Source organism: Euleptes europaea, chromosome 6 (genome assembly GCF_029931775.1).
Source record: "Euleptes europaea isolate rEulEur1 chromosome 6, rEulEur1.hap1, whole genome shotgun sequence".
In the NCBI taxonomy this organism is placed as follows: Eukaryota; Metazoa; Chordata; class Lepidosauria; order Squamata; family Sphaerodactylidae; genus Euleptes; species Euleptes europaea.
In genome coordinates, this window is record NC_079317.1 from 18,593,297 (window position 1) to 18,616,874 (window position 23,578).

General features: G+C 44.7%; 1 protein-coding gene across 1 annotated transcript; it reads right to left on the reverse strand.

Moving 5' to 3' along the window:
• Window positions 1-3,743: 3,743 nt before the first annotated feature.
• On the reverse strand, window positions 3,744-20,213 carry DLK1 (delta like non-canonical Notch ligand 1). The gene is made up of 5 exons (XM_056851282.1): window positions 20,144-20,213; window positions 13,337-13,400; window positions 10,320-10,450; window positions 8,615-8,759; window positions 3,744-4,501 (listed from the first exon to the last, which is right to left on the reverse strand). The coding sequence occupies exons 1-5, from the start codon at window positions 20,211-20,213 to the stop codon at window positions 3,772-3,774; spliced, it is 1,140 nt and encodes a 379-aa protein (XP_056707260.1). The 3' UTR covers window positions 3,744-3,771.
• Between the last annotated feature and the right edge of the window lie 3,365 nt (window positions 20,214-23,578).

Genomic DNA, 23,578 nt, shown 5'->3' on the forward strand with positions numbered 1-23,578 from the left:
TGTTTTCCAGATTCTGGCTAAAACGGCATCTGGAAAAAACGAGCAAAACGCGCAGGGAGTGTGAGCTGACCTCTGACTGTTGGAAAAGGCATGCATAATCAAAAGGAAGCCCCGAAGCAGTCAACGGGGTGACTGCGGGGAAACGTCCTGGCATAAAAGGCCTAAGTATGGTCATAACTGAGGCAAGGTTTGAACTGTGCTATAATACACCAGCTACTGTGTAATACTTACCCGCTCATCCCTTTACTTTTACCTCTGAAAAGATAATAATTTATTTTACTGCCATATATTCCAGACATCATTATGATATGTTATGAGAACATTAGGGATTATGAATGGGTTCTGAAAGGTGGCTTTTGGGGGCTAGAGATACCATATTTCATAAAGCAGGTAAATATTAAAGAATCCACTGCAACTATGTAGCTGGTCCTATGCCCATGCATAGTGGGAGCCCACCACCTGTGCATATGAGGAGTACATGGTACCTGTGATGCACTTGATATGTGTGGTTGCCCTTTTTTTCTGTGAGTTGGACAACACATGGGTTTTCCGTGCATGTACAGCATTACCCAATTCACTGAAATGGTATCCACATGTATCAGGTGCATCACGAGTGATGCTTGCTCCTGATATACATGGTTGGTGTTCTCCCAATATAAAAAGATAAAGGTAGTCCCCTGTGCAAGCACCGGGTCATTCCTGACCTATGGGGTGGCGTCACATCCTGATGTTTATAGAATCATAGAGTTGGAAGGGACCACCAGGGTCATCTAGTCCAACCCCCTGCACAATGCATGGAATTTACAACTGCCCTCCCCCCACACCCCCAGTGACCCCCATTACATGCCCAGAAGATGATCAAGATGCATTCCCTCTCATCATTTGCTTAAGGTTGAAGAATCAGCATGTTAGAAAAATCTTCCTAATGTTTAGACGGAAACTCTTTTGATTTAATTTCAACCCGTTGTTTCTGGTCTGACCTTCTGGGGCAACAGAAAACAACTTGGCACCCTCCTCTATGTGACAGCCCTTCAAGTACTTGAAGGCAAACTATGTTTATGGGGTGGTTTGCCATTGCCTTCCCCAGTCGTCTACACTTTACCCCCAGCAAGCTGGGTACTCATTTAATCAACCTCGGAAGGATGGAAGGATGGGTCAGCCTCGAGCCGGCTACCTGAAACCGACTTCCATTGGGATCAAACTCAGGTCATGTGCAGAGCTTGGACTGCAGTACTGCAGCTTACCACTCTGCACCACTCTGCTCTTCCAATATACAAGGACATAATATACAATATTATACAATACAATATACAAGGACATATTATCTAAAGAGGGTTTTAATGACGCATCAATCTTACACAGATTATTGATTCAATAATAGCTGCATTCATCTGATGCAATGAAAACACGTCCTCTGATAAGAGCCAGAGTGTCACACTCCGACTGAATGCAAACCCTCAGTCACAAAACTCACCAGCTTAGCTTAGGTCAATAAGTCACTCAGTGAAGCCTACCTCACAGGATTGTTGTGAGATTAAAATTGAGGAGAGAACCATGTACCCTGAGCTCTTTAGAGGCAGAGCAGGATAAAAAACGCAATGAATAAAATAATCTATTTCAATAGATGAACGACGGTCCACTTCCTGAATCTGACAAAATAGGGTGTTGCCCACAAAAGCTCACTCTGCAATAAGTTTGCTACCCTTTATAGACTGCAGGAGCAATTTGCAGAAATCCATGGGAGTTTGAAGCGTTTAGCTTTCCCTGGATCATGCTGCAAATCAAAACAGCTATTGGGCTGTGATTGGGCTGACTGAAGGTATATATTTAGCACTGATGGATCCTGTTGATAGAAACCTGGTGAACTGCATGCATATTCATGTAACACATCAGTTGTGTTGAGACCTTATTTGAGAAGAAACGCAGATTATAAAGAGGTCAAATAAACTTCGATGTGCAAGAGAGTTCAAGACCTTTCATCACAAAATAACCAAGGCCCACTTGTATATCTGGGCTGCTTTCCATATAACAAAAAACAGGAAGAAGTGGGCATGTGAATGCACTCATCCATCTTTCCCCCAGTGATGTAATGTCTCTTTAAGTAGAGGCTTTCTCTCAGCACACCTGTATTGTATTTATTATCTTAATGATTTCTCAGCTCAGTCGTGGTCGTCTTCTGGCTGAGGCTGTTTTGGACCCTTCTGTCTTAAGAGATGCTATTAAAGTAAGTTCTTTCTTTATGGGACACCTGATTATTTTTGAGGCATTTATTTGAGGGTCACGACATTACACCCCCTGCTGATTCCTGGAAGGAGTGACTCCGGAACATGCACTTCTTCTATATGAGGAAATGGAGACATTAGCCAAACAGGGCACATGTGCAGCACAAGTGCAGAGGAGCGAGCAACCTATAATATTTTCCCCTCTCCATTCAAAGCGTTGAGAGTGATGGGCTCTGGTAGAACCAGCACATATATGGCTTCAGTGATGGTGGTACAGACTGATTTTAAAAAAGAACAACCCTTATTCCCTCCCCCCCCCCCATCTAAATGCATTGGTCAGGTGCTTGAGCATTTTTTATATCATTAGAACTGTTTCAACCAAAGGCAGAAGCCTGGAAATTTCATTCCTCCTAGGGAACTCTCAGTACTGAGGATACAAAACCATGGTTTTATGCTGAAAAGCCATAATCTTGTGGTGGGGTATGTCGTTCTCATGACAAAGATCCTCAGATTTGATCTCTGGCTTCTCAGTTAAAAGCAGAGTGAACAGCCGAATGGTCTGACTCAGTATACGGCACCTTCCTATATTCAGAATGCCTCTTGTGGAATGCCTGTTGTCAAATGCTGAATTATGAATATGGCCGAAGAAAAAGGAGTGTTTCTCTTCCTCCGCCATGCGGGCTGCAGCACCAGCCTCAACAATACCAGAATCTGACTAAAACTAATGCTCATGTCAGTGCCAATGAAACATAACCAGCGCTCCCAAAGAAGAAAACTTGACATAGCCCTTAACCACTGTTTATTAAAAATAAGCAACGGGAAGTGACATTGAGGAACCACAATGGCCAACCATGCTACATTATACGCTTACAACAGTCTTATTTTACAAAGGTTCCCCTTTTTAATTTTTTTTAAAAGGAAATTAAGAGTCGTTGGTTTACAATGGGTTGGATCCAGTGCAGCAGCTCCTCATGAGCAAGGACTCTGCACTTGGGCATCACAACTTCTGCAGCAGCTGGAAATGACCTCCCCCCCAAAAAAAGTCTTCTTCTGGTGGGTACCCATTTTGCCAGGAGCAGCACTTCAGGGGACATCTGGGACTGTCATGGAAGGTGGGAGTCACAAAAGTCATGCTGTATGGATGGAAGTCCTTGCACCCATGAAAACACTGCGCTGGACCCAACCCAACATGATTTTGATCTCTCTTCTTTTTTAAAAAATGGGAACAGGGTAATTCTCCAGGAGATACACATAAAAGATAATAGAATCACAGAATCATAGAGTTGGAAGGGGCCACCAGGGTCATCTAGTCCAACCCCCTGCACAATGCAGGAAATTTACAACTACCCTCCCCCCACACCCCCAGTGACCCCCACTACATGCCTAGAAGATGACTAAGATGCATTCCCTCTCATCATCTGCGGGTTCATCAACTGGTCCCCAAAGCCAGCAAATGTTTCCATGAGCAAACATGAGAAACCAGCCACCGCGATGACAAGAACAAGACAGCTTGACAGGGTGGGGTTCAAGAGAAAACTGTGGGTGGAAACTAGATGGCTGTATAGTTCTTAGAGTAGTCGGTCAGTTTGATCTTCTCGGGGAAGATGATGTTCACCGAAAGGTTCTCACCCTTGTTGGCCTTCAGGTAGCAATCCCGCTCCTTGCGCACCAGGTGGGTGTATCGGGCGTTTGCCAGCCACATTTCAAATTTGGAAAAAAACACAATCCCCGCAGTTCCCAGCACGATGAGACAGGTTAGCAAGCCCAGCACAATGAAGCAAATGACCTGGCTCTTATTGAGGAAGGAGGGCCTGTTTTCAATGGTCTCTCTTATGGTCAGGATGTCCTGTTCTTTAGGATGAAGCGGTCTGTGGGAAGCTTTAGTGTGCAGGTGGTGATTCTGCCTGCGTTCGGCCAATGTGATCCCACTTGCATTTCTATGGTGAGAAGCACAGGTGACCCCAACAAAGTGTGGCTTGCAAAAACATTCAAAACCTCCTTCCGGGTGTTCATGACACGTCCCGCCATTTGCGCATGGGTGGCTGGCACAGAATGTGACATGGCCGCTGCAGAACGCACCTCCGTACCCAGCAGGGCATTGACAGCCGAAGCCTCCGCTGCTATTGGTACACGTTCCTCCATTTTGACACGGGTTCGACTCGCAGGGATCAGCCTCGATTTCACAAAACATGCCTGTGAACCCAGGAAGACACAGGCAGGAGGCTCTGGGGGCAAAGCCGTCATTGTCCACACAAGTGCCGCCATTCTGGCAGGGAGAGCTGCAGTTCAAAATGGGGGGGGAGTTCCAAAAATTAATTACAACTGACTGTATTTAAATTGCTTTCCTGCCTTGACTCACAAACTCAGGACAAGTCACAGTCATCCTTATCCCAATGGATACTGACCTCAGACCCTGTGAAGATACAAGCTCTTTACAGACATCTGGTCTTGGCATTCCAGCCACTCATAAGACAAGTTTGTACTAGGGGTATGCATCAGATAAAGCTGAACCGAAAAAAACCTGAAAAATACCTTCAGCTTTTCGGGATTTTTCAGGGATTTTTTTAATACAGGGAAAAAATAATGGCAATAAAAGGGAGCCGAAAAGCGGATCCCGAATAATGCTGAATTTGGTTCTTGTAGGTTATCCGGGCTGTGTAACCGTGGTCTTGGTATTTTCTTTCCTGATGTTTTGCCAGCAGCTGTGGCAGGCATCTTCAGAGGAGTAACACTGAAGGACAGGGTCTCTGAATTTATTTGGCATTATTCAGGGCCACTTTGGCCCCAACACTGTTTTTTAACCCTGCTCCCTCACTCACTTACTGTACCTACTGCCTGGATCCGCCATCGCCTCCAAAGTCCACGTGAACCTTGGAGGTGGTGGCAACGCAGGCCAAACTGAAGGCTGGGCTCGCTCTGAGCCTAGCCTGTGTAGTTTTTCAGATTTGGGTTTAATAAACCCCCAAATTTTCGATTATCCAGGAAAAGCCAAAATAAGTATTTGGTTTTTTTATGGATTTTTTGAAAAAATTCCAGGTCTATTAAACCCCAAAAATACTGGGGGAAAATGGTACACTGTCCTAGTTTGTACCACTCATGATCCTCCCAATACAAACTATTTTATGCAAAGAGGGCAACGTAGGTATTTTTCAGCTTTGATACACAAATCCCCCCCCCCCGCATTGTATGCATTCACTTGTATCAAAGCTGCATGCACATGGGAATGGACACGCATCACTGTCTTCACACAATTCAGTGGCCACATATTGGGAGGACCTCAGGTGCTGCTTGCTTTACATGCAGATATATATATGTGTGTGCGTGTGTGTGTGTACACACACACACACTTATTTTATATGTGTGTGTGTAAAGTGCCGTCAAGTCGCAGCCGGCTTATGGCGACCCTTTTGGGGTTTTCATGGCAAGAGACTAACATATACTTACATACTTTTAATATATTTATATGTGCGTGTGTGTAAAGTGCAATCAAGTTTCAGACAACTTATAGCGACCCCAGATGGGGTTTTCAAGGCAAGTGATTAAGCAGAGGTGGTTGGCCATTGGCTGCCTCTGCCATTGTCTTCCTCGGAAGTCCCCCTTCCAAGTGACCCAGCTTAGCTTCCAAGATCTCACAACATCAGGCTATAGTATACCATTCCACATCCTATATTTATATACTTTTATTATATTTATACTTATAAGTATTTTATATTACTATTCCACTTTCTCTCTCCTAATGAGGTCCCAAAGCAGTCCCCTTCTCCATTTTATCCTCACAGCCCTGTGAGGTAGGCTAAGCGAGTGTGGTTGGCTCGAGGTCACCAGCAGATTTCCATGGCAACATGGAGAGCTGATCCTCTGTCTCCCAGATTCTGATCCGACACTCTACCCACTATGCCCCATTGGGCAATGGCCTGTAGGAGGAAAAATATAAGCATTCCCTGTCCAGAGGTGGTGCTTCCTGATCATCATGGTATCCTTGGAATGACTAAGCTCCACCTCTTCATCAGCCAAACTTTACCAGGTGGGAATGACTTGGCCTACTGGACAAGATTTCTGGCAATTTTGCTTTTTGGAAACACCAGCCATGTTGGAAAGGCACAGTGTATACCTCCTGTTACTGTCTACAAGAACTGAAGTATCTCAGAAGCGTGGAACCAAAAGCTGTGTCTAGTGTAGTGGTCAGAGTATCACCTTAGGATATGGGACATCCACGTTCAAATCCTCACTCCACCACAGAAGCTTGCTGGATGATCTTGGGCTGCTCTCAGCCCACCTCACCTCACCGGGCTTTTGTGAGGATAAAATGGAGCCGAGGAGAATGATAGAAGCTGCTTTGAAAGCAGGGTATAAATAGGGCTGGCAACCATCCTTGCCTGCCACCATTCCAAGCAGCAGCAGGGTAATTTTTTTAAAGGTGTCCTGTGCACCACCACATCACTTCTGGGGAAAGCCATAGAGTCTCCAGTGATTCCTATAGCTACTCTGTGATACCCGTAAGTGACATTGTGGCACACAGGACTTCGGGCCTGCCCATGTCCCCACCACCAAATCTCCCACCGGTAGCCAGGTACAACCTGGCAACCCTAAGTATAAATGAAGTAAATGAACACTCTAAGTATGACACCACCGTTGGCTCTCCAGGAATGAGCAGGTTTTCTCCCTACACCAGCCTTCCTGGAAATTGTTTCTATTGACGCAAACCTTTGGAGTCTGGACTAATGACAACATGGCTAAAATACTTTGAATCCAATGCATCTCCCCTTGCTTTAGGCTGAGCAGAATATTTCATTTTACAGTGATTTGTTCATAACCCGTGTTATAAAGGAATCATTATATTCACATTTTCCCCCTACTTGAAAAGCCTCGCTGTTTTCCCCCCACCTCCCCTGACCTCAAAAAAATTCAATTCCATATTGTTAACATTAGTGAGACAGTTGATCAATGAGTCTAACAGTCCACAAATTAAAGCTCAACCCTTGCTGTAAACTTATATTCCATAATACAAGTATGTTCAATACTTCAAACGGATATTGACTTGTGTGCTAGTGCCAATCCACTGAGAGTGTTTGTAACATCCCATAAAATCTAGTGTAGTGTAGAGGCTACGGTGTCAGACTAGGATCTGAGAGACCCAGGTTCGAATCCACACTCTGCCATGGAAGCTTGCTAGGTGACCCTTGGGCCATCACACATTCTCATCCTAACCTCCCTCACGGGATTGTTGTTAGGAGAAAATGGAGGCAGGGGAATGATGTTTTAAACCTCATTAGGGAGAAAAGTGGGGTATAAGTGAAGTTTTAAACTTGGTGCCGATGGTAACTTGCAAATCTATAAAAAAATAGCTTATAATGGAAGAATTACATTTAAAAAAAAAAAAAAGACCAAAAAATGTACTCTGTTAGCCTCCATTTCCACTCGGCAATAAACTAATGACCCTTAACTAAACAAAATAATAACATTCAGCACTTTCAGTGTTCCAACTGCCCAGATAGGTAGGCCAATATTTATTTATTTTATTCAGATTGGATTCACCCCAATGGGGACCCAAAGCGTCTTCCAACGTCGTTCTCCCATCACGCTTCCTGTGAGGTAGGCTTTGGTGAAAAAGAGTGAGTGGCCCAAGGTTACCCAGTGGGCTCTCATTGTTATGGGGATTCAAGCCAGGGACCTTCCAGATCCTAGACCAACAGCCACTACACCACACTGTCTCTGTATTATTATTATTCCCCGAATGCAACAGGTGATCTGAAAGAGAGATATCTGGCCTGAAGATGGCCAAGAGTCAGAGGCAAGTCTTGAACCAGAGCTGTGACCCACAAGGGCCCATTCTCAAGGCTACTGTGCTACTTAAGGTTGCCAACCTCCAGGGGGTGGCTGGATATCTCCTGGGATTAAGACTGATCTCCAGAAGACAATGATCAGTTCCCCTGAATAAAATGGCCACTTTGGAAGGTGGTCTCTATGGTATTCTACCCTACTGAAGTCCCTTCCCTTCCCGCCCGAAACCCTTCCCTCTTCAGGCTCCACCCCCAAAATCTCCAGGTGTTACCCAATCCAGAGCTAGCAACCCTAGTGCTACTCCAGTTCCCAATGACAGGAGGTAGCTTCACCAGTTTATTCACGCTTACAACCCATTTGTGTCTAAGGTACCTGGTGGTGTGGAGGAGGGTCCATAAGGAGTTGCCCTCTGAGGTTTTTTCCTGTTCCAAGAATCATACCTATTTTCACACTCCCAGCACACCTATTTTCTACACGAAATGGATACACAAATGAGGTTGCTCCCAGCATCCCCAGTTAGGCCCAAATAAGTGTTAACTTCACAAAAGACAACCTCCCCATAATAATAAGCATTCACCATTTACGTAAGAAAAATATATATCCGTATTTACCCGTTAACTACACAGGGGCCCTTTCTCACGTGGCAGTTTTTCCCAGCATATCCTTCCACGCACAAGCAGATGTATCCGCCGCCCTCACCAGTTTCAATGCAAGTCGAGTTATTCATACAAGGTTTTGAAGCACACGGATGAACAGCTGGATTAGAGATTTAGAAAAACAAAAATGCTGATGGTCACATGGTGAGATTCTGATCCATAACAAGGACAAGGTGGTATTTGTGGCAACAAAATATACAGAAGCATTTTAAGATCACTATAGCCACAGCGGCACACTGCAGAAAGACTAAAAAGAAGCCCAGTATTAATTAATTTATTTTATTTATTAAAACATTTTTACCCCATCTTTCCTTGTGGTCCAAGGAGGCTGTAGCAACATCTATTGTGGCATAAGCTTTCATAAGTCCGAGAAGAAGAAGAGTTGGTTTTTATATGCCGACTTTCTCTACCACTTATGGGAGAATCAAACCGGCTTACAATCACCTTCCCATCTCCTCTCCACAACAGACACCCTGTGAGGTCGGTGGGGCTGAGAGAGCTCTAAAAGAGCTGTGACTAGTCCAGGGTCACCTAGCTGGCTACATGTGTAGGAGTGGGGAAACAAATCCAGTTCACCAGATTAGCCTCCGCCGCTCATGTGGAGGAGTGGGGAATCAAACCTGGTTCTCCAGATCAGAGTCCACTGCTCCAAACCACCGCTCTCAACCACTACATAATGCCGAGAAGGAAATCAGCTTCTCAGATGCAGGATTTAAGGTGCTGCTAAAGTACATACTCTCAATCTCGACCCTGGCACATCTGTGGATGTGAGACCTCCAAGGAATACCGGGGCGTGACATGGAGGCAGGCAATGGCAAACCACCTCTGAATGCCTCTTGCCTTGAAAACCCCACCAGGGGTCACCATAAGTCAGCTGTGACTTGACGGTAAACGAAAAACCTCCGTTTAATCCAGGATTAGGAAAAAGATCTCTGGTTTTAGGGATAGATCTTATACACCTGCCAGCTAAGTCCATTTCTATCCCTGTCTAAGCTCTGAACATATGCTTTTCACAAGAACAGGACAGCATGATCAAAGTCTACGTAGAACAAAAGTCTTGTGGTGGAACAGCGTCTTTTGTTTTTGCTTCCACAGACTAGCACGATTATCACTCTGGAATATATTACAGCTAAATTGTCTGAAAGGGCTAAAGGGATTTGAAATACAAAACTGGGGGGAAATTAGTCCAGAGAATCTATCTGGTACCTCCATTTGATCACAGAAACCTAACCGAGCAGAAAATTCTGTTCATCCAAACTTCTGATCGTCTGAATCGCTGCAAAGCTAACTTCATTCCAAAACGAGAGGAAATTTTTTAACTCTTGCACATCTTCAACACCAGGTGGTGCTGAAACTATTCAGTTTAGTGACTTGAAATCTCTATTCTCACAAAAGGGCGATAAGACATGCATTGCAAGATGTTATTTGCCCCAGTAAAGAATGATATGGTTCTTCATCTTTTCCTGGGGCCAAAAGCACCAAAAGCACCATTAAGGAAGACATTTTAGGCCCTCATTCCCCATGCCAATCTCCCAGTTTAAATAGCACCTTTAGAGGCTGCATTCTGTTTCAAATGGGGCAGGAGGAATATTGATTAAAAGGATCAGAGAACTATATGCACCACGCCCCTCTGCCCCGAGAAAGGGAAGCACTTGTAAACCTGCGTCGCAAAGGCTGCCGAGCCATCCTTCTTCACAGATACACTGCCATGGTTTGGCACAGGTTCCATGCTGGCAACCTGGGAAAGGGATGCACTGATCACAGACAGGACCTTGCCAGCCGGGTTGGCACCTGCAAGAGACACAAGGCAAAGGGTACTAAGCCTGGCTCAGACCTCTTTTGCCAATACCATTCACCAGGTCCCACTTTGGAAAGCACAAAAGATGAGCACCAGCAGGTATGACTCAGGACTGCTACTGAACATGCACATTTAAATAAATAAAGCCTGTGCTTCTGGCAAATAGAATACAAAAGGAATATCGGTTCTTTAACCCGCTTTACACAGAGCAACTCCAGAAATACTTTTAAATACTTTTCAGTTTTTCAGATATCTGACAAAATTGGCTTTTTAATTTTTAGTTTCTAGAGATTCACCTTTTATGCCTGGTTCAGAGCCCCCGATGTGCACCAATTCACATGTGGATCTCAGGCACACAGACTGTCTCATTCACTGCAGGAGAGACCTCCACATGTCTCTCTTTCCATATAGGGCGCTCTCTTCTCCTCTGAGGCCAACAAAGGAAGCTTGCGGAAGAAGAGCTTCAGGGCCACATTTTAAGCTTCAAGAGTGCAAAGCCTTCCACATACTTTTTGACAGTTAAAACAGTCTGAACAACATCGCCTTGCTCCAGCAAGGTGCCATGGAAGCAGGATTCCATCTGCACATCGGAGACTCATGAAAACCCATACATGCAAACAGAGGCTGATCCAACTGCCAGAAGAAGCCCTTCCCCTGACCCAATTGCCAAAAGGAGCCTCGGGCGCATGGGCCATTTAATTTACAGGGAAATTTCCCAGTGGGGCACGGCCCTAAAGCGCCATTGGTGGCCAATTGTAAGCACACCCAAGCCCCAGCAATTCTGCCAGTTCATAGAATCACAGAGTTGGAAGGGACCACCAGGGACATCTAGTCCAACCCCTGCACAATGCAGGAAATTCACAACTACCTCCCCCCTCCACATCCCTAGTGACCAGAAGATGGCCAAGATGCCCTCCTTCTCATCATCTGCCTAAGGTCACAGAATCAGCATTGCTGACAGATGGCCATCTAACCTCTTCTTAAAAACCTCCAGGGATGGAGAGCTTACCACCTCCCGAGGAAGCCTGTTCCACTGAGGAACCGCTCTAACTGTTAGAAAATTCTTCCTAATGTCTAGACAGAAACTCTTTTGATTTAATTTCAACCCGTTGTTTCTGGTCCAACCTTCTTGAGCAACAGAAAACTCGGCACCTCTATATGACAGCCCTTCAAGTACTTGAACATGGTTATCATATCCCCTCTCAGTCTTCTCCTCTTCAGGCTAAACATACCCAGTTCCTTCAATCTTTCCTCATAGGACTTGGTCTCCAGACCCCTCACCATCTTTGTTGCCCTTCTCTGGACTCGTTCCAGCTTGTCTACATCTTTCTTAAATTGTGGTGCCCAAAACTGAACACAGTACTTTAGTTGAGGTCTAACCAGAGTGGAGGAAAGCGACACCATCACTTCGCGTGATCTGGACACTATACCTCTGTTGTTGCAGCCCAAAACTGCATTTGCCTTTTTAGTTACAGCATCACACTGCTGACTCATGTTCAGTGTTTGGTCTACTAAGACCCCAAGATCCTTTTCACACACACTACTGCTCAAACAAGTCTCCCCCATCCTATAATTATGCATTTGATTTTTCCTACCTAAATGCAGAACTTTACATTTGTCTTTGTTGAAGTGCATTTTATTAGTTCTATCCCATTTCTCCAGCCTGTCAAGATCATCCTACATCTTGGCTCTGTCTTCTACCGTATTTGCTACCCCTCCCAATTTAGTATCATCTGCAAATTTAATAAGCATCCCCTCTATTCCTTCATCCAAGGTTTTGGGGGCAAAGTTCCTCAGGGGCCTCTTGGCTCTCACCATCAGCAACACTGAAGGAGAAGAGTTAGCTTTTATATGCCGACTTTCTCTACTACTTAAGGAAGAATCAAACCGGCTTATAGTCTCCTTCCCTTCCCCTCCCCACAAGAGGCACCCTGTGAGGTAGGTGGGCTGAGAGAGCTCTAAGAGCTGTGACTAGCTCAAGGTCACCCAGCTGGCTTCATGTGTAGAAGTGGGGAAACCAACCCAGTTCACCAGATTAGTCTCCGATTAGCTCATAGCTCATCCATTGTCTCCTACATGGCTGTCAGTAGGATTGCCAACCTCCAGGCGGGGCCAAGAGACCTCCTGGAATTACAACTGATCTCCAGACAATGGAGATTTGTTCACCTGGAGAAAAATATCTACATTGGAGGGTGGATTCTTTGGCATTATACACTGCAGAGGCCCCTCCTCCCCCCAAGCCCTGCCCTCCCCAGGCTCCACCCCCAAAACCTCCAGGCATTTCCCAACCAGGAGTTGGCAGCCCTAGCTGTCAGTCTGAAAGAAGCAGCACTAGAGAAGCTAATGCCCAATACTGAAACTGCTGAGCTCAGCGGCCCCTGCGGCAGCCCTGGCTGTATAGAGTCACGCGGGCCGCTCAGTTTGGCTTCTTCCAGGGCCATTTTCCCTCTTCGGTCTGCTCCTGGAAGATCATTGATAACTGGTGATCAGGAAGGCAGGGAATGGAAACTATTTCCTTTCTCAAACAGCTAATCAGCAGGATAGCTGCTGTTCTGACAGGGCCTGTATGTGTGTTGGCCCAACCTAGCTGAATAACGGAATCTTAAATCCTAAATAGTTCAACAGAACCTCAAAAGCGTGGGGTCGTGTCTCTGAGCCCAACATGGTTGCTCTTTAGAATTTAATGCCTAGAGGTACTCAGGGGTGACCACATTTCTTTTAAAAACGTAATGCAATTCTAATTTCAGCAGAATCTCAGTTTCGGACAACTTATTCGCACACTATTCTTCGCTCGGTGACTAAACCGAAACCCAAAGGATATTGAACGGAGGCAATCTATGTGTCACTCTCTCTGCCAGCAGTGTTGTGAGTTAATTTACCTGCATCCCCCTGAAACTTCGCAGAATCCATGCAGCGGATGGCAGCCAGGTTTGCAGTCAGTCCCTGAAAGAATCAAATTTATGATGTAATATTTCAAGTCATTACCACCACCGTATTTTAGAAGGAAGACCCTCCATCAAAATAGCCTGCTTCATGACAACCCATACACAATTGGCACACCTTTCTAAATTACACTTCTCAAATAACAGTTCTGTTGGAATAGGCAATGTCTAGTGTACACAGAAGAAGAGAAGAAGACCCTGCAGAGGGCAGCAAGAGGGCAGTTGGACAGGGTAGTGAGGTCAGCACCTTCTCTCCTGTTAAGTGTCATTCCTTGTCTGTCTCCAGATTGTAACTCTTAGGGCAATATCCTCCTTCTTCATGGATGTTCCACACTTAGTCTCTCTCTCTCAGCTAATGTTGTAGTTAGGACACTTATCTCTGTCTTTCCTCTTTACCATCAAGTATGTTAGTTCCTGAATTGAAGACTTCTCAAGATATACTGTGACCTACCTTTATCTACACATTACTCAGGTTGTGCACCTTTGCTGTGTTAATTACCATCTGTCAGCAATGCTGATTCTATGACTTTAGGCAGTTCATGAGAGGGAGGGCATCTTGGCCCTCTTGTGGGCATGGAGTAAGGGTCACTGGGGGTGTGGGGGGGGAGGTAGTTGTGAATTTCCAGCATTGGACTGGATGACCCTGGTGGTCCCTTGCATCTCTATGATTCTATGAGAAGTTTGAAAGTGTGTGTAAGAAGATGGCTCTTGTGGACTTTGTACACCAGACCTTGAGATGGTGTGCTGGAATAGGCAATGTCTGGTGTACAAAGAAGAAGACACTGCACGGGGCCTCAAGAGGGCAGTTAGATCAGATAGTGAGGTCAGCACCTTCTCCCCTGTTAAGCATCAATCCCTGTCTGTCTCCAGATTGCCACTTTTAGGGCAATATCCTCCTTCTTCTCGCAAGTCTCACTCTGATGCTCTCTCTCAGTCAGTCATGTAGTGAGCATACTCTCTCTGTCTCTCACATGAAGCTGCCTTATACTGAACCAGACTCTTGGTCCATCAAAGTCAGTATTGTCTACATAGACCAGCAGTGGCTCTCCAGGGTCTCAGGCAGAGGTCTTTCACATGACCTACTTGCCTAGTCCCTTTAACCGGAGATGCCAGAAATGGAACTTGGGACCTTCTGCATGCCAAGCAAATGCTCTATGAAGAAGGAGGAGGAGGGTTGGTTTTTATATGCCGACTTTCTCTCCCACTTAAGGAAGAATCAAACTGGCTTACAATCTCCTTCCCTTCCCCTACCCACAACAGACACCCTGTGAGGTAGGTGGGGCTGAGAGAGCTCTAATAGAACTGTGAATAGCCCAAGGTCACCCAGCAGGCTTCATGTGGAGGAGGGGGGAACCAACCTGGTTCACCAGATTACAGTCCGCCGCTCATGTGGAGGAGTGGGGAGTCAACCCCGGTTCTCCACCACTCCAAACCATCGCTCTTAACCACTAAACTACACTACGCTGGCCACAGCCACAGCCCCTCCTCTTTATTATCAAGTATGTTAGTTCCTGAATAAAGCTTTATCTACAAGTCATGCACCTTTGCTGAGTTAATTACTCTGCCAAGAAGTCAAAGGCAAAATACAAATTAAAAACTAGTGAATTATTAACATATGAATTATTAACAACACTGTTGCCAAATGTGGAATTCTTTTCTCCCCATTAATTTTTAAATTGTTTTCCATATAAGACATTAAACACAATAACAGACTCACTGTAACACTGCCACCCCCTTCACACACCCCAAGATAGCACATCAAGAAGAAAACAAAAGAATGAGCTGCACAGGCTTAAGGCAGCTAAGAGCAGACAATGAGGAACATTAAGAAAGAAAAGAGAGGGAGAAGGGGGTGAGGGGAGGCGAGAAGCAGCAGTGTGGATCAAGCTGAACAAGGAGTGGAGAAAATGAACCACTGCTCAAAGAGATGCAGGAAATCTTGCCAGAAAGAACTGAACGTCTCCTGAGTGTTGGATTCTTGAACACTGTTGGTATTGATTACATTCAGAAAATAGTCCATGCATAATAAATCAGATAACGTTTTCTCTCCTAATTATAAACCTGATGCTGCAAATCTGAACATATTTTAGTGAAAATATCGTGGATGGATTTCAAAGGAACGTGTCCCTAAAGAAGTGTGCCTTGGATCAAAGAGCTTGCCTTTCATGCAAAAACACACTTCTAGCCCTCAAAACACCCAGCAGCAAAACTACTGAATATGTCAAAAAATGATGTTTCGTTGGAAAAATAAAAAAAAATTCATTATATGGATTGTTTGGGGAGGGGGCCACAGCTCAGTAGGGCATGCAGAAGGTCCCAGGTTCAATTCCTGGCATCTCCAGTTAAAAGGACCAGGCAAGTGAAAGACGTCTGCCTGAGACCTGCTGCCAGTCTGAGTACACGCTACTGACCTTGATGGACCAATGGCCTGATTCAGTATAAGGCAGCTTCATGTGTGTGTTCATGTGAGTAAAGCACAGATAAGCCACAACTGATTGAAAGTCATTATGCTGCTGGTTGTTTGGAATGCAACTTTTAGCTACCAAAAAAAGGGGTATGGGACTATAAGCCTGTGAGTATCACTCCAGTTCAACTCAAGGGTTTCTAAACAAACACATATAGGATTGTGTGTGTGTTAAGTGCCGTCAAGTCGCTTCCGACTCATGGCGACCCTATGAATCAATGTCCTCCAAGATTTCCTATCCTTAACAGCCTTGCTCAGGTCTTGCAAATTGAGGGCCGTGGCTTCCTTTATAGAGTCAATCCATCTCTTGTTGGGTCTTCCTCTTTTCCTGCGGCCTTCGACTTTTCCTAGCATTACTGTTTTTTCCAGTGACTCTTGTCTTCTGATAATGTGACCAAAGTATGACAGCCTCAGTTTAGTCATTTTAGGATTGGGCTAAGCTAAAAAAAAAAGCCACATTAGGTCAGTATATATAAAAAAGGATGACTTAATGACACACATATCTAGAGCATTGTGTTCATCTGACATATGGAGTTGAAGGAGAAGACTTAATTCTTGATTTATTTAGCAGGCATTATTCTGTGAGTTTTTTCTCTTTGAAAGTTCAATTACCAATGCTCAAACAAATAGCTGTCCGGGGACACTATAGCACCAGAAGTTACATTTGCTACACTGAACAGAACCTAACTCAACCATTTTTAAAAACTTATGTATGACTTTTGTCATATGTATATTGATGATGAAGAAGGGGTTTTTATACTCCAATTTTCTCTACATTTAAGAAGTCTCAAAACGGCTTACAATTGCCTTCCCTTCCCCTCCCCACAACAGATACCCTGTGAGGTAGGTGGGGCTGAGAGAATTCTGGGAAAACTGTGACTGGCCCAAGGTCACCCAGCAGTCTCCATGTGGAGGAGTGGGGAATCCAACCCAGTTCTCCAGATTAGAGTCCGCCGCTCTTAACCACTACACCACGCTGGCTCTCAGTCTTGTTGCGGTCTTGTCCATGCTTACCTGGCAGTGTGTCCCTTGAACTCTGTGCAACTTCCTCCTGAGCATGCCTAGCTCTGGGTTGTCAGTTTGGCACTTTTTAAGTCCGATTGATTTGGAGGGTGGAGTTAAGCAAGTACCCATTGACACTGATGAGACTTCAATGGAGCAATCCTAAACAGGTCTGCTCAGAAGTAAGTCCATGTTATTCAAAGGTGCTTACTCCCAGAAAAGTGTCCTTAGGATCGCACACTTCAGACATATTGTGCCTGTAACAACATTTCTATACAACCTGATTCCAAAGAAGGGAACGGATATAATAATCCACACGTACTCTTGCTGTCGTCCATAAAACAGAAAGTAGATCTGCATTATGAAGAAGAGGTAGGGGAGGGGCTGTGGCTCAGTGGTAGAGCATCTGCTTGGCATGCAGAAGTCCCAGGTTCAATCACCAGCATCTTCAGTTAAAGGAACTAGGCAGGTAGGTGATGTGAAAGACCCCTGCCTGAGACCCTGGAGAGCTGCTGCCAGTCTGAGTAGACAATACTGACTTTGATGAGCCAAGGGTCTGATTCAGTATAAGGCAGCTTCTTGTGTTCATGTGTTCCCCCCTGCATTGACATCAGTGGTCTTAGAAGGGTGTAAATGTTCAGGATTGCACTGCTAGGCAGTTTTTTTTTTTTTAATCATAGGCAAGAACTGAGCGAGAGAACTCACACATCACTGTTCGCATTATCTAAGCCACTAAGCTGCATAGCCAAGTAATTCATCTTATTATTAACAAAGAACGGAGTTACACCCTTCTAAATCAACCATCTTCAATGAACTTAAAAGGATGTAAATTTGTTTAGGACTACACTGTTAGTTTGCCAAGTGACTGAGTGCTCCACCGTGAACATAAAACAGGGGTCTAGCAAAACGTCTTCCACCAGCATCTCTCCTGAGTGAGAGCTCACTCCTTTGGTTGCTAGTTAACTTTCATGTTTACTCATTCTTGACTTTAACCAGAGACACGGCATATTAGGTTAATTCGTACAGAAGAGTCAGCCCTAAAGGGGGGGGGGCAATAACATGGAAGTAGGCTGATACATTATGAAGATTCTCTCCCCTGGCATAGGTGGAAGAAACTTATCAATTTTTTAAAAAGCTTTACAGTAGTAATAAAGGCTGTTGTGCGTAAAAATAATATGGAGGTCACGGGAAGGTTTGCAAAGTTTTTACACCTTGCCTGGGGATTGCAAGATAAATTTAAATTCTCACACACTTAGGATTCACAATATGAATGAAAGAGAGGGGTTTTCTAAGTGAAGCTTGGAAAAAACCCTCGAGTAGTAACTGAGGATGTGATTAATGTGTGGCTCGCCTTATGAACACTTACACCCATGGCTTTGCAGACTTGCTGCAAAGAAGTGTGCACTGGATGTGCATTTAATGCATAGATGCGCACTCAATGCAAAATATATAATAATAATGCACACCTATGGCTACAATCTATATGGACTGTATGTTCGCAATTTGATACAACACACAGACACACACACAGACACACACACATGTATTGCATTAAATTGTGAACAGCGTCTGTCTCTCTGTGCTCTGATATAGATTGTAGCCATAGGTGTGCATTATAATGCACACCCGTGGCTACAATCCATTACACACTTCTTTGGAGCAAGTCCGCTTGAAGACATAGGTGTACGTGTTCATAAGGTGAGCCACACATTAATCACATGCTCAGTTACTACTGGAGAGTTTTTTTTCAAACTTCACTTAGAAAATCCCTCTTTCATTCATATTGTGAATCCTACACAAGTGTTCGCAATTTAATGCAAAATATATAATTATAATGCACACCTATGACTACAATCCATATGGACTGCATGTTCGCAACTTAATGAAATATAAATAATTATAATGCACACCTATGGCTACAATCTATACGGACTGTATGTCTGCAATTTACTGCAATATATATAATTATAATGCACACCTACGGCTACAATCCATATGGATTGTATGTTCACAACTTAATGCAATAGATATAATTATAAGGCACACCTATGGCTACAATCTATATGGACTGTATGTCCGCAATTTACTGCAATAGATATAATTATAATGCACACCTATGGCTACAATCCATATGGACTGTAAGTTCACAACTTAATGCAATAGACATAATTATAATGCACACCTATGGCTACAATCTATATGGACTTTATGTCCGCAATTTACTGCTATATAATTATAAGGCACACCTACGGCTACAATCTATATGGACTGTATGTCCGCAATTTACTGCAATAGATATAATTATAATGCACACCTATGGCTACAATCCATATGGACTGTAAGTTCACAACTTGATGCAATAGATATAATTATAATGCACACCTATGGCTACAATCTATATGGACTTTATGTCCGCAATTTACTGCTATATAATTATAATGCACACCTATGGCTACAATCTATATGGACTTTATGTCCGCAATTTACTGCTATATAATTATAATGCACACCTATGGCTACAATCCATATGGACTGTATGTTCACAACTTAATGCAATAGATATAATTATAAGGCACACCTACGGCTACAATCTATATGGACTGTATGTCCACAACTTAATGCAATAGATATAATTATAAGGCACACCTATGGCTACAATCCATATGGACTGTATGTTCACAACTTAATGCAATAGATATAATTATAAGGCACACCTATGGCTACAATCCATATGGACTGTATGTTCACAACTTAATGCAATAGATATAATTATAAGGCACACCTATGGCTACAATCCATATGGACTGTATGTTCGCAATGTAATGCAATATGTAACGCAACACACACACACACATTGCATTGCGAACAGCGTCTGTCTCTCCGCGCTCTGATCCGAATGCACCAGGCAGCCCACAGCCGCGCGCGTCCCCTTTCTCCCTCCGACGGAACGGAACCCCAGCCGAGCCCTGCTCTTTCTTTCAAGGGCGAAAACGCCCAATCGCTTCACCCTCCTTCAATCCTTGTTTCAGCCAGGATCGAACGCGCATTAGGCGAAACGCATGCATTGGATCCAGGCCGAAACAGGGGATTAAAGGAGGATAAAGCGACCGGGCGTTTTCGCCCCAAATTTGGAAACATGTTTCGGACAAACTTCCCAAAGTACCTCCGAGGAAGAGCCAGGAGTCAAAGGGGGCCCCCTCCCCATCCCCCTCCCCCTCCCCGAGGAGCGTGGCTCGGTCCCCCGAGCGGGCTGACTCCGAGCCGAGCCCGGGGCTTACCTTGGGCCAGGGGCAGAGCCAGCAGCGGCCAGAGCCAGCAGCAGCCCAGCGCGGCCGCCGGGAGCTCCATTGGGCATCGCCGGCGAGAGGGCGAGCGGCTCGGCGCGGGGTGGCTCTTCCAGGCAGGGGGAAGCGGGAGGGGTGGCGGTGGCGGGGGGGGGGAGGGCGCCACCGCGCTTCTCCCTTCCGCAGCAAGTCGGCGCTCCTTTCTGCAGACGAGGGGGATCGTCTGAATGCCCCCCCCCCCAACCTTGGGCGAGCCCCTTAATGGTTCACAAGGGGGGGGGAGGAAGCGGGAGAACAGAGAAGGAAGGCAGTTGCGGGAGAAGAGGATAGAGCTCGCGCGGGAAAGGGATGGCGGGGGGGGGGGTGTTCCCCAGTATAACTGCTGACATGGGAGATTGATGCCTGGGAGGTTTGGCCTTGGATTCGCCGCTCTCTAGATGCACATTTCCCCCCATCCGAATTCCCAAAACTCAACCGTAAGCCCCATAAGTGTAGAGTTCTGAGAATCTGGATGGGGGAAATGTGCATCTAGCGAGCGGCAAATCCAAGGCGAAACCGCCCGTGCGTCAATGGTTTTAGAGTTGAATATAGGAGAGGCTACTATGGGGTGTAAGACAGACGGTCTGAGCTAGCTTGGGCGCGGAGAAAGTATGAATGGCAAAATTGTAAAATCTTTCCCGTCTGTTTCCCCCCTCCTTTTTCTTCTGTACCCTTAATTAAAAATGAATTATTATTTTTTAAAAAATATATAAAAGATCCACGTTTTTCTTATCCGAATTCAAAAACAAGCCCCTATGCAGAGTTTTGAGGATTTGGATGGGGGAAATGTGCATCTAGAGAGCGGCGAATCCAAAGCAAAACCTCCCATGCAGAAATGGTTTATAGTCTTTCACCGTTCCCTCCACTTGTTGCTTCCAGATTCCCAAGCGCATACCCAGAGGCGCAACACAACCTCGGGATAGAAAGAGTTAACTTTTGCTTCTCGGGCTCGGCTCCCTAACAATAGCCTTTCCCTGCTTCGTGCCGCACGGATCGCGTCCGCACCCAGACCTCAGATGGGCAAGAAAGCGCGCGTTGGTTGAAACGGCCGTCCCCCACCCATCATGCTTAATGAAGACTTTGTGATCATTTATACATGTACCTGATGGACTTTTCAAACTATTTTCCTACATATATATACTAAGAAGATTGTACTATTTATAGACTGCATCTAACCCGTTTTGTATATTTTGTATCTATATTGTTTATTGTCACTTTTTGTAGTCCATTGTACTTGTTGAAATGTTTTGAAACACAATACATATTTTGTATTATTGTACTGAATTTTTCCCGTGCCAGTTTCCAAACCTCCAGGTACTAGCTGGAGATCTCTTGGTATTACAACTGATCTCCAGCCAACAGAGATCAGTGCACCTGGAGAAAAGGGCCGCTTTGGCAATTGGACTCTATGGCATTGAAGTCCCTCCCCAAACCCCGCCCTCCTCAGGCTCCGCCCCTAAAACCTCCTGCCAGTTGCCGAGAGGGACCTGGCTACCCTATCTCCTGTCCAGGTTTGTGGAGCTTGCAGGCACATGCAAGGAGAGCCAGCTAGTCCCCAACAGGCTTCTTGGGGAAATTTATGAACAGAAGATGAAGCCATAGCCCTCCTCCCTTTCACCTGTCCTCAGCACCTGCCTTTCAAAGGTAGACTGCTTCTGAATCTGAAGATTCTATTTATGTATTTTTAAAAAAAATAATAATAATTTGTAACCTGCCGTTTAGCTAAACTGTTATTGTTTATTGTTTTAAATTTTTTATGGCTGGTATACATTTTAAATGATGTGACCCGCCCTGAGCCTGGCCTTGGCCGGGGAGGGCAGGCAAGAAATCGAAACGATAAATAAATATAAATATTTCTCGCAGAGGCTCGAGGCAGATTACGCAGCCGAAGTCAATACGATCAACAGGCCGAGGCATCCGATAAACGGCGCAATAAGGTTTGGATGGCAGATTTGGTGATAAGGGAGGATGACAGGCAGTCCCGTGGTGAATTTGCCTCATCCTCTTTCAGAGCTAGCAGCCCATCTCTGTGGTACATATATATAAAGAGAGAAAAAATACCACTATACACCTGAATATAATAAATTATATAATTTTCCAAAAAGGTGATTTATAATTTTAAATATTAACTTATAGTTTCCAAAACACTTCTGTCGACACAAAACAAACTATGCCAGGTTTCGCGATTTATCCTTGTTTCATGTTATCAGCTTCAGCAGAAGTCTGTTGCTCTATATCGTGCAATTACAGGAGAATCTTGGCTGTTCCACTGAGTCTCTCTGATTCTGGAGAGTCTCTCACTGATTCTGGAGTCTCTCACTGGAGAGAACCAGTGGGATACGGTCATCCCTGTATAGAAATGACAGGGAAGGGCGTATTGGAGGGGGTGTTGCTATGTATATAAAGGAAGGCATAGTGTCTAATAAGCTAGAGACCATAAAAAGGGCAGACTCGTCCACAGAATCCTTATGGGTAACGATTCCGGGCCCCAAAGGAGATTTAGTACTGAGGACGTTCTATCGGCCCCCTGACCAAATGGCTCAGGGTGATCTTGAGATGGAGAATGAAATTAGGGAAGCATGTAAAGGTAATGAAGTAGTAATAATGGGAGACTTCAACTTCCCTCATATTGATTGGATAAATGTATGCTCCAGTCAAGCCAAAGAGATAAAAGGTCAGGAAAAGTAGTAATAAGTCCAAGGGGTCACCCCCATGGCTAATGGGTAAGGTGAAGGAAGCAATTAGAGAAAAAAAGTCTTCCTTAGAGACTGGAAGGTTTGCCCAAACGAGGCAAATAGAAGCAAACACAAACTTGCACAAAAAAAATGCAAGCAGATAATTAGAGATGCAAAAAAAGATTTTGAGGGGCATATTGCTAAACACATCAAAACAAACAATAAGAACTTTAAGTATATTAGGAGTAGGAAACCAGCTAGGGAAGCGGTTGGACCATTGGATGACAATGGGAGTAAAGGAACTCTAAGGGAACTCTAAGGGAGGATAAAGCGATTGCTGAAAAACTAAATGAATTCTTCTCATCTGTTTCACTGTCGAAGATACAGGGCAGATTCCTTCTCCTGAACAGAGATTTTGGAGAGGGGAGAATGAGGAACTGAGGCAAATAGTGGTAACAAGGCAGGAAGTCCTTGAACGTCTAGACAAACTGCAAACTAACAAGTCACAGGGACATTGCTGAACTTCTAACAAAGATATGTAATATGTCCCTTAGATCAGCCTCTGTACCAGAGGACTGGAGAATGGCCAATGTAACACCCATTTATAAAAAAGGTTCCAGGGGGGACCCAGGAAATTACAGGCCAGTAAGCTTAACGTCTGTTCCGGGTAAATTGATGGAAAGCATTATTAAAGATAGAATTGTCAAGCATATAG

Coding starts and splice junctions, on each gene's coding strand:
- DLK1 (XM_056851282.1), bottom strand. CDS start 20,213: ATGGAGCTCCCGGCGGCCGCGCTGGGCTGCTGCTGGCTCTGGCCGCTG. Junction 10,451..13,336: donor GAAGTTTCAGGGGGATGCAG/GTAAATTAACTC, acceptor TGTCTCTTGCAG/GTGCCAACCCGGCTGGCAAG. Junction 8,760..10,319: donor CGGCAGCCTTTGCGACGCAG/GTTTACAAGTGC, acceptor TCTCTAATCCAG/CTGTTCATCCGTGTGCTTCA.